This window comes from Nesoenas mayeri (assembly GCF_963082525.1).
Source record: "Nesoenas mayeri genome assembly, chromosome: 2".
NCBI lineage: Eukaryota > Metazoa > Chordata > Aves > Columbiformes > Columbidae > Nesoenas > Nesoenas mayeri.
In genome coordinates, this window is record NC_137543.1 from 154096673 (window position 1) to 154109010 (window position 12338).

The 12338-nt window shown below is 37.6% G+C and overlaps 1 protein-coding gene across 1 annotated transcript in view; it reads left to right on the forward strand.

Moving 5' to 3' along the window:
• Window positions 1-12338, forward strand: part of PTPRN2 (protein tyrosine phosphatase receptor type N2) — a gene marked incomplete at both ends in the record, with an annotated part of 644991 nt that overhangs the window by 399421 nt on the left and 233232 nt on the right. The window contains one exon of the mRNA XM_080338634.1: window positions 9787-9851. Within this exon, the coding sequence (XP_080194760.1) occupies window positions 9787-9851 (65 nt within the window). The remainder of the gene's footprint in view (window positions 1-9786; window positions 9852-12338) is intronic.

Here is a 12338-nt window from a genome sequence, read left to right on the forward strand (position 1 = left end):
CTAGTAGCTAGTGACCAAGGTCTGAAGAAATGTCTTCAAAGACCAGCAACGGGGAGTTTAACCTTTCCCTATAAATCTGTCCCCAGGATCTGCAACGTAGCTATTCTTTGCACACTTAGATCTTTCCTGTTAAAAGCTTCTTCTCATTCCCATCAAAAGTGCATACCTGCACACACATGCACATTGAAATGCTGGAAATGCATTTAGGAGCCAGTCATCTCCGTAGACAAGCATTTACCCTCCTTATTTTGCACTTCACCTATCCAATGATAAACATAAAGCTTTTTTATGATATAAGTTTATATACTTTAAAAAATATTGGACCTATATTTCTGAACTATGAACAGGTTTCACTGAATCTTCCACTGTTGATTTTAAAGAAATTCCCTTAAAGATAGAAAAGTTTTCATTAAGGCAGAGATATGAAAAATTATTGTGAGAAATGGTGGGCAAGTTAATATTTACTCTCACCTGAAAGCTTTAATGTGACTTCTGTTACTAGTGGCATCCTTGGTAATAAATACTTTCATTTTATTCTGAGGGGACAGCAAATAGATTTTGCTAGTGAATGACCTTGTGCATTAGCTGCTTTTTTCATGATTTAGTGAGACAGTCAATTGAAATATTGCTAATGTTTTCCCAACTCAGTCTTGTTACATTTCTGCCACGACGATGACATTAAGTGTAGTTGTAGATGAATAACAAATAGCATGGCTTGCAGTTGTGTTTTGGATCATTAAAGAAATGAACCTACAGGGTACTGTTTTATTAACTGAGGAAATGACTGAAAAAAAAATGACAGTCCTTGAATGTGTATTTATTAAAAATAACAACAGTTTGGCATGCTGAGAATTAGTGGTAGTGCCTGTTAATTTTTTCATATACCAGTGCAAACACACTACAGTGTCCATCCAAAGATTTTGACAGATTTCAAATAAGAATAATTCATACATTTCAGACTGTTTATATGAGAATACTCAAAGTGGTGCAAGCAGGAAAATGCTATAATAGTACAATATAGCAAAGATGAAGATTAATAATTAGAGGCTAATCTGTGTATTTTTAAATCTTATATATTACAGTGTCAAAGAGGTTCAGTGTACTTTCCAGGGAGACCCTCAGGAGGACTGGAACGCTTCTTTAAAAGAGCGACTGTTACTGGTTTTCTTTTCCTGAGCCCTTTGGTGTGTTTTATTTTTAAAAAATAGAACCTATAGAAAAAGTAGCTGCAGGCTCCTGGAGAGCTGGTCTAAGTCCTTTCCCTTGCTCCAGTAACACATCATCACACAATGTCCGTTAAATTCTAGGTAACTGGTTTTCCTGAATTTCTACAAAGATACAACTGTAAGTGGCCACTTCTGGATCACTTCACTGGTTCTTCATGCTTATAAACCACCCCAGTTAATATGTTAGAAAAGTGAGAACAGGGGAGAAAACTGTATTTTAAATACTACTATTCCTGGACACTAGGTAGGTCAATATTTTGTTCCCATTAGATGGAGATGGCCATGAAATCTTGTAATTTTTCTACATTTTTTAAAGTGTTAAAAGGACAAGGAAAGGATCTTACATAAAAGTTTATGCTTTTAAGGAGGACAGGTGATTCTTATTTGAAAATAACAAAATTTAAAAAGGAGATGCGACGGATATCCTGAGGAATTGAAATCAAAGGAGAGAATATTCAAACAAAAGCAAAAAGCAGATACAAAATTCTAGAATATGTAGATACCGTTGAAAAGCCGAGTAACTGGTATTATCTGTTTGATTTTTTGATGTTATTTTCATCACAAGAAAATTAAAGCAGTCTGTTGAATTCTTGACTATAAATCAAAAAGGCAGAAAAACTGTTTTTTCGTAAAGCTGTTCCCAAGACCTGTCTATTTAAAAGGAAAGAAACTGTGGCCTTAAATTCATTCTATGAAGTGTTGCTTTCCACAGCATTGTGAAGGTGAGGAGATAAAAATTTCCCTGCACTAAGGCCGGCTGAGAGAGATCCAGATGGTCCTTTTTACTCACCCTTCCCCTGGGACCACGGATCTTGCCTCCTGATTTGTAAATGTTACAACTGAACATATGATGGTGAACTTTAATGTTAATCTAACTGGGACTTTTAAAAGAACAATTAAAAGTTGATCTAGAAGTTAGCAATCAGTCCAGAAAGAAGCTTGCTGGTAATGGCACTGGTAGTTGTGCCACTTTGGTGTCCTTGAACATATTCTGCTCCAGCTTCAGCTCAACGTACAGCAGGTTGCTTTATTTGAATTTTCCGTACAGAGCTGAATTTTGTCAAAGAATATTTATGTGAATAAATTTTGATGTGAAAGGTAGAATGACACTTCTTTTTTTTTCATTTTCTGCTAACACTGGCTGAATTGGTATACCTTTAGCTATAAATAATGGATAAGTATTTTAAATATGCAAGCAAATAGTTACATGTGCATGTGCTATACTCTATTAAGTAATGTGCAGCATTGAGTTGTCACTGTTAAAGTGGCCAATAGTTTTAAAAATTGTCCCCATTAAGAATTCTGTATTTATAAAACATACATGGTTATTTTTGTTATTAGATTCAAAACTCTTATATGGATAGACATCAACTTCCGTATTCTATTTAGAGGAATATTTTTGATAATGTGTTTCTGAAGGTCTGCAAGAAACGTGTAGAATAGGTTTTTCATTTCTACAGTTCTAATTAATATAAACTGGTTTTGCTCATAATTGAAGAGCAGAACCATCATGTTGACAGCACACCTTGAAAATTCCAGTTTGTATCCATGGCTTTGTCTGTAGGACTGTTTTACTGCTGAAGTATTTTGGAGCTTGTGTATGTGTGTTTCTTACAAGGGTTTGCATGTGGGAAAAAAAAAAGAAGAAGGAGGATTGGTTGACCTGGTTGACCCAACAGGCCTTTTAAGGCCTGTATTTATATGTGATTAATAAATGATACCTATGTCAGCATGGGATAAGTCAGTCTCTGGTGATACTTATTTATTTCTCTTGAAAAGTGAGGGAACCTTGACTGATTTCTTAGTTGAGAAAGCAAAGTTAGTAGAGATGGATCCCACCATTAACATAAAAGCTTCAGAGAAATAAAAAAGATGTTATTTCATATATCCCAAACTCCTTTGCTACAATTAAAATATCACATTTTACAATAGCAGTGCACTCATTTTAAAGGACAGTTAAGAGAAAACATACGAATCAGCAGCTGTTTATTAAATAAGTAAAAATAAATCAATGTAAGCAGTCAGGCAGAAAGAATGTGTTTAGAATACTACCTAATCTATGCAAATAGACAGCTACGTGAGGTCCTGATGTATCAAGTCTTTGCTGGTCTATCTTTGAAGAATAATCTGACCATGGGACATTAGGACATGGGAGGTAGATAGTTCAGAGAGGGGAAAGTGATGTCGCTTTAGTGAACAAGTTTAAAAAAATAGGCAGCTCTTGCCAGCTACTTCCGTATGAGCCGTTTTTTTCTCTTTTGGAAGTGTGCAGTGCTGCTATTTGCCTGAGAAATTGATTTGGTGTGTATTTATCGAACGAAGACAACAGAGATGGAAAATACTTTGTTTGTGTGCGTGTAGGTTTGGCTGCTTCGTACCAAAAAACTGTGCGAATGCACAGGTGCACCGGGGGCGGTGAGCATGGCCTGAATTTCCGTCTCCTGGTTTTGTTGACTAGAGCAGGTTGTAAAGGGATCCGTGCCCTCAGAATTGCTGGAGATGCAAACAATATTTCAAATTACTCCAGGCAGCAAGGTACTGCATCTGAACAGATTGAAAGCTGTAATGTTGATATCAGAAATTAAATTAATACACGTGAGATTGAAACAATATCTAATTAAAGTAATTTGAAAAATGACTTGAAAATTGAATCTGACATAATATTTAGCAGGCTGTTGCTGGTACACCTATGTGGCTTTGACTTTTCTGCAACCGTTTCCATTCTGGCCCTACCTGCTAGTTAACTAGAAATTACACATGAAGCCACTATCTCACACCATCAAACAGTAAAGACTGGAAAACAAAATACCTTTTTCCTGCATCCTCTGTACTTTTCCTTCACTAACTGAATTATAGAATTCATTAAAGGGACCCTTCTTCTCCTTTTGCCTGGCCACTCGAGTTAGTCATTTTTCTTTCAAACTAGAGCATTTTGAATGTTCCTGTTGTGGTTTTGATGTATTTCCTTGCAGCCTGATGCTTCTCCTGCCTGGAAGAAGTGCCCAGTGCTGGGGCTCCACATGCCACTCTGTAGACTTACACCAAAGTCAGGGAGATTTTATCTAATATTCTAGAAAGTCTATTCTTCTGGACATGGTCATACCTCAGTATCTAATTGAAAGCTCATTAAGGCACTGTTCGATTATTTTCAACAAAGGAAAGTGGATGAGATGAGAGCAACCTATGTAACATTGGGTGTTGTATAGGGAAAGACTTGGAGGGTTATGCACTGACAGCGTGGATTTCCTCTGTCCCATTCCCATTTAGTGGTGCAAATGCCTCAGCAGTTTCTAGAGGTGCATCGACTGTGCAAAGACAAGTTTATTCTGGGACTGTGTTCTTCTCAACAGGGGGAGAGCCAAAATATTATGGAAATCCATTTTCATTGGATTGCCAGGGACCAGGGTTTTAGTATGTGCTATGCGTATGTGTGTCACAGTGCATGGGTCGGCCAAACATAAAGGTAGTCTCTCTCTGGTTCACGCTATGAAGTAGCTTTCCTTATAATCTGGGGGTTCATTGTAGAGGAGGAGAAAGCAAAGATAGCTTGATGTAAATAAATGCAACATCTGCTTGTCTTAGATTTGGGAAACTTGTTAAAAATTTAAAAGCTGTAATAAACACTTATCATTTATCTGGATTTCCCTTCCCTTTCCGTTCCTCAAAGAGGGGAAAATACATGAAATTCTTCCCAATGTGGCTCTATGAGAGGAGCTTTGCAACAAGCAGATGAGAAGAGGACAGTTGTTGTAGTATTCATCTGACAGCCTACAGTAAATCTGAATTAATTGCCCTCCATCACTTTATTGACTGGAGGTGCAGCCAATATAGTTAGTGAGTCTAGGGCACGAATTTGCTCATTCTAAAATAGGCATGTAATAGAGGTCAGGGGAATCATATGTCTGTAAGTAGTTCTTTTTTTCTGCATTTAATTAAGCACAGCACACCATCAAAGTCAGACTCACAGCAGCAAAATAAGGTTTCCTTGTGAATGACACTATCTTCCCACAAATGCTTTTCATATTTAAGGATTATTTATTCTCTGGAGTAGGTGAATTCTGCAACAGCACAGGAGACAGACCGAGGAAACCTCCCGTAGAAACCCTTCCCTCGTCCCGCTCATGCCGGGGTGCACTTCAACAAGGTTGTGCTTGACCTTTGTAAACCACTCATTTTTTCAGGGCTTCCTTCTTCCAGAAGTGCTATAATGAGACTGGAGGTCTGCTTGAAGCCCTGTAAAACTCACTTCTCCTGCTAACCGATGGACTCTAAGGTTGAACCTGCCAACTACAAAACTAGGCACTCAGATTCCTGGCTGTGCCACTGACAGATAACTTTGCTAAAGCAAATAAATGTTAGCCCTCAGAAAACACATCAGACCTCTCTCCAGTTAGTGAAGACTATGAACAGTGACAATTCCTACCCTTAAACACTCAGTAACACCCTCATCGTGCTCTCTAATAGAGCAAAGCCATTAAGTTGTCCCCATTGTAATTTAGATCACAGAAGAGACTTCCACAGATTCTTTCAGGTTAAAATAACTGATATACAGAGAGCAGGTAAAATTATTCCACTGTAGCTATGTGCTTAATTATATGGAATACTGCATAAATTGTCAAGTGCAAAGAATTATTCTGATAAATTAAAATACTAATTAAATAGGCTATTGCAGAATTTTGAGAACATAGGGCTGCGCTTCTTCAGGTAATTTGCATATCCTTCATCTAGTGAATTTAATTTAAAGGCCTCCTTTTTTGTGTGTTTGCAAGCCCTTTTTGTTTCAGTGGAAGATTAAAAAAAGGATTTATGTGTTGCTAACTGGGTTGGGTGGATTTTTTGGGTGGTTTTTTTTTGAATAGCCGTTTTTATCATGCATCTTTGCTGATGAATTTGTCAGTTCTCCATTAGTATTTCAGGACTTTAAGCTATGACCATAAAAAATCAACTTTGATGGAATGTGTAATACACTATGTTACCCAGAATTATCATTTCCATTTCATAAAATTTGCAACAGAAACATCATCTGCTGTAAATTTGTACTGGAATAAAGCTAGTATGTAGTACACTAAAATGCTTTTAAAAAATGCAGGCCAGTTTTCAAGGGATTAGTAGCTTGTTCTTAATATCTAAATTTATTTTGCCACCATTTCTTCCTCATATATCTACAGGCTATCAACTATGTTTTATTGTCTTAAATTCTCAATTATAGTCATGCATAGAAAAAGTTAAGTAGTTCTATTCCCTGATCAGCAGCTTCAAGCAGCTACTTGATATGTGGTTGATGCTTCAGCACTGCTGTTTTTGAATTTCTTGACCTCCTGAACTGCTTGTGAAGTTCAAGGTTAACTAAAATATGCTTCTGTACACACCTGGAGTGAACATACTGGAGACTGTCTGCTGTGTCTCTCTCCGCAACATGACAGTGCCTGAGCTTGACCATTTTCAGCTTATGATTTAATCAATAACACATCGTGCCTTCATGCCCCCTAATTTTGGCAAAGTTTATCATGGCTGTCAAAGATGTCGGGTTTTTTAGCCAATATCAAGACAGAAATGGGAGCTGTTAAGTAAACTTTTAAAATGTTCTTTAATATCAAAACTTCAATAGTTAGAGTCTCTAGGAAACCTATAAAAAGGAGGTCAAATATATAATGGTAATTATAAATTTCAGCAATTCAGGAGACATAATATTTTCTTTTAACTGTTCGTGTGGTAGGAAATTTCACACTGGCATTTAAGCCTTGCTGTTTACTTGTACCTATTTATTTTGCAGGTACTCTGTTGTGCAGTTTTCTTTGTCCTGAGCTACCAAAGAACATTTAGTTAGACTACTTGGTTTCTTTGAAGGAACTTTCTGTGGAACTTTGTGTTTTTATAAATCTTCTAAATTTTTGCATTTGGTAGAAATCTGCCTTTACTGTGCATGCTGCACGTGAGGCAGTCAGTGTGGTAGCATGGCACACCTTTGGAATGACATGACACATCCAAAAAGGAGAATGTTGCTACATGACATGGCAGGTCATCAGCCAGCAGTAAAGCAACATAGCCTAGAGTCCATCTCAAAACTGAAAGTCAAGCTTGTTGGCAAATATTTACTTTTTTTTTTTTTTAATTCATACTGCATAACATACACAACACATTGAAAATGTAGCCTCAAATTGCATGGTCCAGGCAACTGTCTTTCTCATGTGGTTCTTGTGACTCTGGGTGGAATATATATGTTTGTGAATGTATAAAGCATGGCATAAGTCTTAAGCATGTGAGTATTGTATGCTGGTTTTAGGATAATATCCAGTAAAATATGTATTTAAGCTTTCTCAGCTTGGGACTCCATATTCCCATCTGCTTAACAGCTAGTGTAAGAGAAAGAAGCAAAAATAAAGCTGTACAAGTCTGAAAGGTGGGCAGAGCTTTCCTCTCCATTTCCTCTCCATTTAAATCATGGGCAGTAGTAATCCTTTGCTGAAGACAGTCAGAAAAGTTTCTCTGTGTTAGGATTGCTTGAGTTTTCACTCTTGAGTGAAATCTCTTACCAAAATCTTTCCACATTTTGGATATACAAGGTGAGATTGAGCCCTAATGATGCGACTCACCTCTGAAATAAATGTGAGTCATTTTTGTTGGACAAACTAAATGAAGTATCAGTTCACGATAATATTGCTTTTGAGAATTGTCTGCTGAAGTCTGAACTGTTTTGAAAATGTTTCAAGTATTAACAATTAAAGAGTATTTTTCACAAGTGAAAGAAAGACATAATAAGTCCTTTCAGTATTTTAATGTAAATTTAGAGTGTACAATATCTTCTAGCACACTTGTCCTTTGTGGTAGGAATGTTTCCTTTAGGCAACTTAAATCAAGAATCTGTGTCTGTCTAAATTGTGTCCTTAATCAAAGGAAAGAGATAGGTGCCTGCAGATGTGTGTAAGATATGTGGGATGACTCATCCTATTAAATGTCTGTCCCTTTCCAGTGACTGCAGAGACAACCTAGATGACTCACTTGGATTACATAGTCAATAACTAGATGGCTAAAGGGAGGAGATTTAACAAGGCTCCAAGGCTTCATTTCTACGCATAAGTAAACAAAACCAGGTGCATGGGTTTTGGCCATAAGTCCAACTGACACAGTTTGCATCTATAAGGTTAAAGTCTTCCCATCCAAAATGGGATGACCTTACCTATACCCCCAGCGGGGAATAATCTCATCCTTGTGCTGTCCCCAGAACTATGGTTGGACATTGTTTTGTGAGAATACTAGTGGGCAGAGGCCAAAAGCATGTGAAGACCATAGTAATGATTTAAAAGTATGGGCAATGGTAAGACAGTGCTAAAGTTCATGACCTGGGCATGTTTGGGTTCCAAGTGTAGATGTAGTCTTAGTGATTACTACCTCTATTTTGTATTTAGCTGTTTTATGCTGGATTACTTCATTTTTGTTTTGAATGCTTCTACTCACATAGAAGCATGAGCCAGCAATGTGCCCTTGTGGCTAAGAAGGCCAATAGTATCCTGGGGTGCATTAGGAAAAGTGTGACCAGCAGGTCAAGGGAGGTTCTCCTGCCCCTGTACTGCCCTGATGAGGCCACATCTGGAGTTCTGTGTCCAGTTCTGGGCCTTCCCAGTTCAAGAGAGACAAGGAACTACTGGAGAGAGTCCAGTGGAGAGTTACAAAGATTAATAGGGGACTGGGCCATCTTACTACGAGGAAAGGCTGAAAGAGTTGAGTCTGTTTTGCCTAAAGAAGAGAAGGCTGAGAGGGCATCTCAGCAGTGCTTATAAATACCTTAAGGGTGGGTTTCCAACCACATGATAAGGGGCAATGGGCATAAACTGAAGCATAGGACATTCTGTCTAAACATGACGAGAAACTTCTTTACTTTGAGTGTGACAGAGCCCTGGAACAGGCTGCCCAGAGAGGTTTTGGACTCTCCTTCTCTGGAGACATTCAAACCCACCTAGACACATTCCTGTGTGATCTGCTCTGGTGAACCTGCTTTAGCAGATGGGTTGGACTGGATGATCTCCAGAGATCATTTCCAACCCCAATTATTCTGTGATTATGTGATAAATGGGAAAAAACTAAATTTCAGAAAAGAAAACATTGTGCATTGCGTCCTGGTGTTGTGAAATAACTGATTTACCTTACCTGCTAGGTAGGAGTCTGTGTTTGTTGTGGAATGTCCCACGGTGGCAGTGCGGTGTAATGGTGAGGTGCCACTCTGCTCTTCGCTGCAAGGAAGTCAGTGGGAAGTTTCCACTGAAGAGAACTCTCCAAACATGTTGCATACATGTGTTAAATGTGTGTGATACTATGTGTACAAGGGAACTACAATTAGTTTGGCTTTCTTTTTCACATAAGAATGAACAATAAATGGCATACATTTGCATTCAAAAAACTGACTAGCAGTTGCTAGCAGGGAAAGATCTTCCATAGATGCTGTAGTTAGGAACTGTGATGAATTTATTGGTGGAGGAAAGAAGTTTAGTTGTATTGTAAATGCTGCAAAACCATGCATATTCTAGGTTTACTGTAACTCTTTCAATCTCAATTTTCCTTACAGCCATAAACAAAGTGAAGCTTGAAAAAACAACTGGACTGAAAATTCTGCAGACTGGTGTGGGGGAGGTAAGTGGCTTGAGGGCATGTTACACTCTCAAAATCGTTTTAATTGTTGGCTTTTTTATTAAGAAATCCTGGAGCTCATGAACGTTTGTGAGCTACCAGTCTGATAGTGCTAAGGGCCTTTTTATGATACAGTTGCATCTGTCAAAATACAATCTGCTGCACAAATACCACTGTATCCCACAGAGAAAAAAAATACCATGCTTATGAGAAAAGTGCAGCCAGCTTTAAGAAAGGCAGTTTTTTGCTTTGTTGTATCACAGGAACAAAATCCCCCAAAATGATCACAGCAACTGAAGTAATTCTGTTATTGCCCTTGATTTTGATGGAGTGCTATCTCATCTAGATCAATGAAAGTTTAAATTTGGGGTAAAGAATCTTCAGATGTTAGGGAGAATCTGACAGTGAATGACTTGCTTATTTTGGATGTAGCTTGAAACATAAATAAAACATGTGTCTGTTATTATGGTGATATCACTAAGCAAAAACTCCAGTAAGCAGTTCATCATTTATTAATAAAGATGATGCTATCTGCTAAGAACCTCGTATGAACTACAGTTGATTGCTAATTCTCGTGCTAATTTTGTGTACACAGTTATCTTTTTTTTTTTTCCTTTTCATTTAAGTAATTTTGCTAGTGGTGAATGCTCACAGGACTAGACAAATGCCTTTTTCTTGTGATTACATTATTCTCAGTATTAAGAATAATGAATTGCAAACTTGTAATATACTGAAGGAATTTACTTTTTTTCTTTTTTTTTTTACTGATTTTCATTTCTTATATTTCTAACTTTTATCAGTTTAAGCCTAAGAACTTAACTTGCCAGGATTTCTGAGGTTTTTTGTTTAACTTTATTCACATACTTAAAAGACTCAGTCCTGAAGAGGTACCAACACTGAGACCTGCTAAGATGTTTACGGACATAGCTTTAAGAATTAGAACATGGAAACAAGCATAGGTGAAATAATCAGAAAATGAAAGCCAGCATCTTAATCAGCTTAACTGGAGTCAGCTTAACTGGAGCTGATTTAACTAGTTGAGGTTCTCAAGGGTGCATAACCTCGAGAACTGGGAAGAGTGTCCTGGAGCGTGGCTGTGCACCTCAGGCTGTGTCCTCACCTCAAGCCAGAGTGAAGCTTGAATATATGCTGTCTGCAAGCTCTGGGCTCTGCTGCATAACAGAAGAACCAAGACTGTGGCACACACTGTGGAAGCCACATTCAGTAAAATTTTACCCAACAGGACTCCTCATGCTGATGAAATCCCTCCATGTATTTTGTCTGATTCCAGTCATTGAATGGATTCCAGTTGGCTTCAAAGTCAGCTGGAAAATGAAAGCCGACTTCACTTTGGTTGCTTACTGTTAAATGAATTGTTATCTTGCGTGTGGCCAATGGAGAAGGAAAGCACTTCTGGATATTCAAAATGCAAGTGGTTGTCACCTGCTAAATGCATCATTAATCCACATCGTGATAATAGGGTTTTGTAACCTTGGCAGTCTAAGGATGTACTGGAGATACAGCCTCAAGGACTTCTTAACTTTTTTTAAGACCAGCTAATAGAACTGGAAAAAGTGGACAAGTTCTTAGGCTAGAGAACTCCCCAGTCTTGTTCTTGTGCTCTGTTTAGTAAAAGTCATTGCAGAACTCATCCCACATATATTTATATTATCATACCTTTTTTAAAAAAAATGGTGATACTACTTGGATTAGTTAAGACTTTGACAGAAGTTTGTGCATTACACTCTGCCAAATATGTGGTTTTAGAAGGCAAAAAGTGGAAACAAATTAACCAAAGGGAAGCAGACATTTTGGCTTAAATACATGTTACACCTGAGATATGGTGATCAGCAGTGAAAGAACCAAGTTGTTTGGAGCAGTTTAGGTGATGGAAGAACATTTGTTCAGCGGCTTATGTATTTTGTTGGATGGGAATTCTCCCAGCTGTGTACATCCCCCTTTCTATGTCCTATCAGATATGATTGTGTACATAATGAATATATTTCTACAGTCTCACATGAAAAATACTGGAGTGCTGTAACCAAGCTGTTTCTTTGTTGATAGGGTATCAGATTCAGGCTATTTCAGGTTAAATCTGACTACATTAATCCAGTTTTGCAGTTTGTTTTTGATTCACCCTCGTGTTTCACAGTGTTAAAATAGTAGAAAGTACATATTTTAACATGATGAAGGAGCCTTTTGTTGAATAAGGATTTATTTTTCTTCACACCATATGAATGGAATGATATGTAACAGTAACTGTACATTAAAGTCAAGTTGCTCAAATCAAAAGTACTTAGAAAAAACTCTTTTAGTTTCAGAATGACAAACAGCCTTTTATTTGGACAGTAGGTCAGATTCATGGCAAAGTCAATGGCTATATAATCTTCACTTGCAGGACTGTAAAATAAAAAGGATTGATTTTACATGGCAAGTTTCATATCTGAAGTAGTTCAAGAGAAATATAGTTGAGATACTTATGGTGAATGG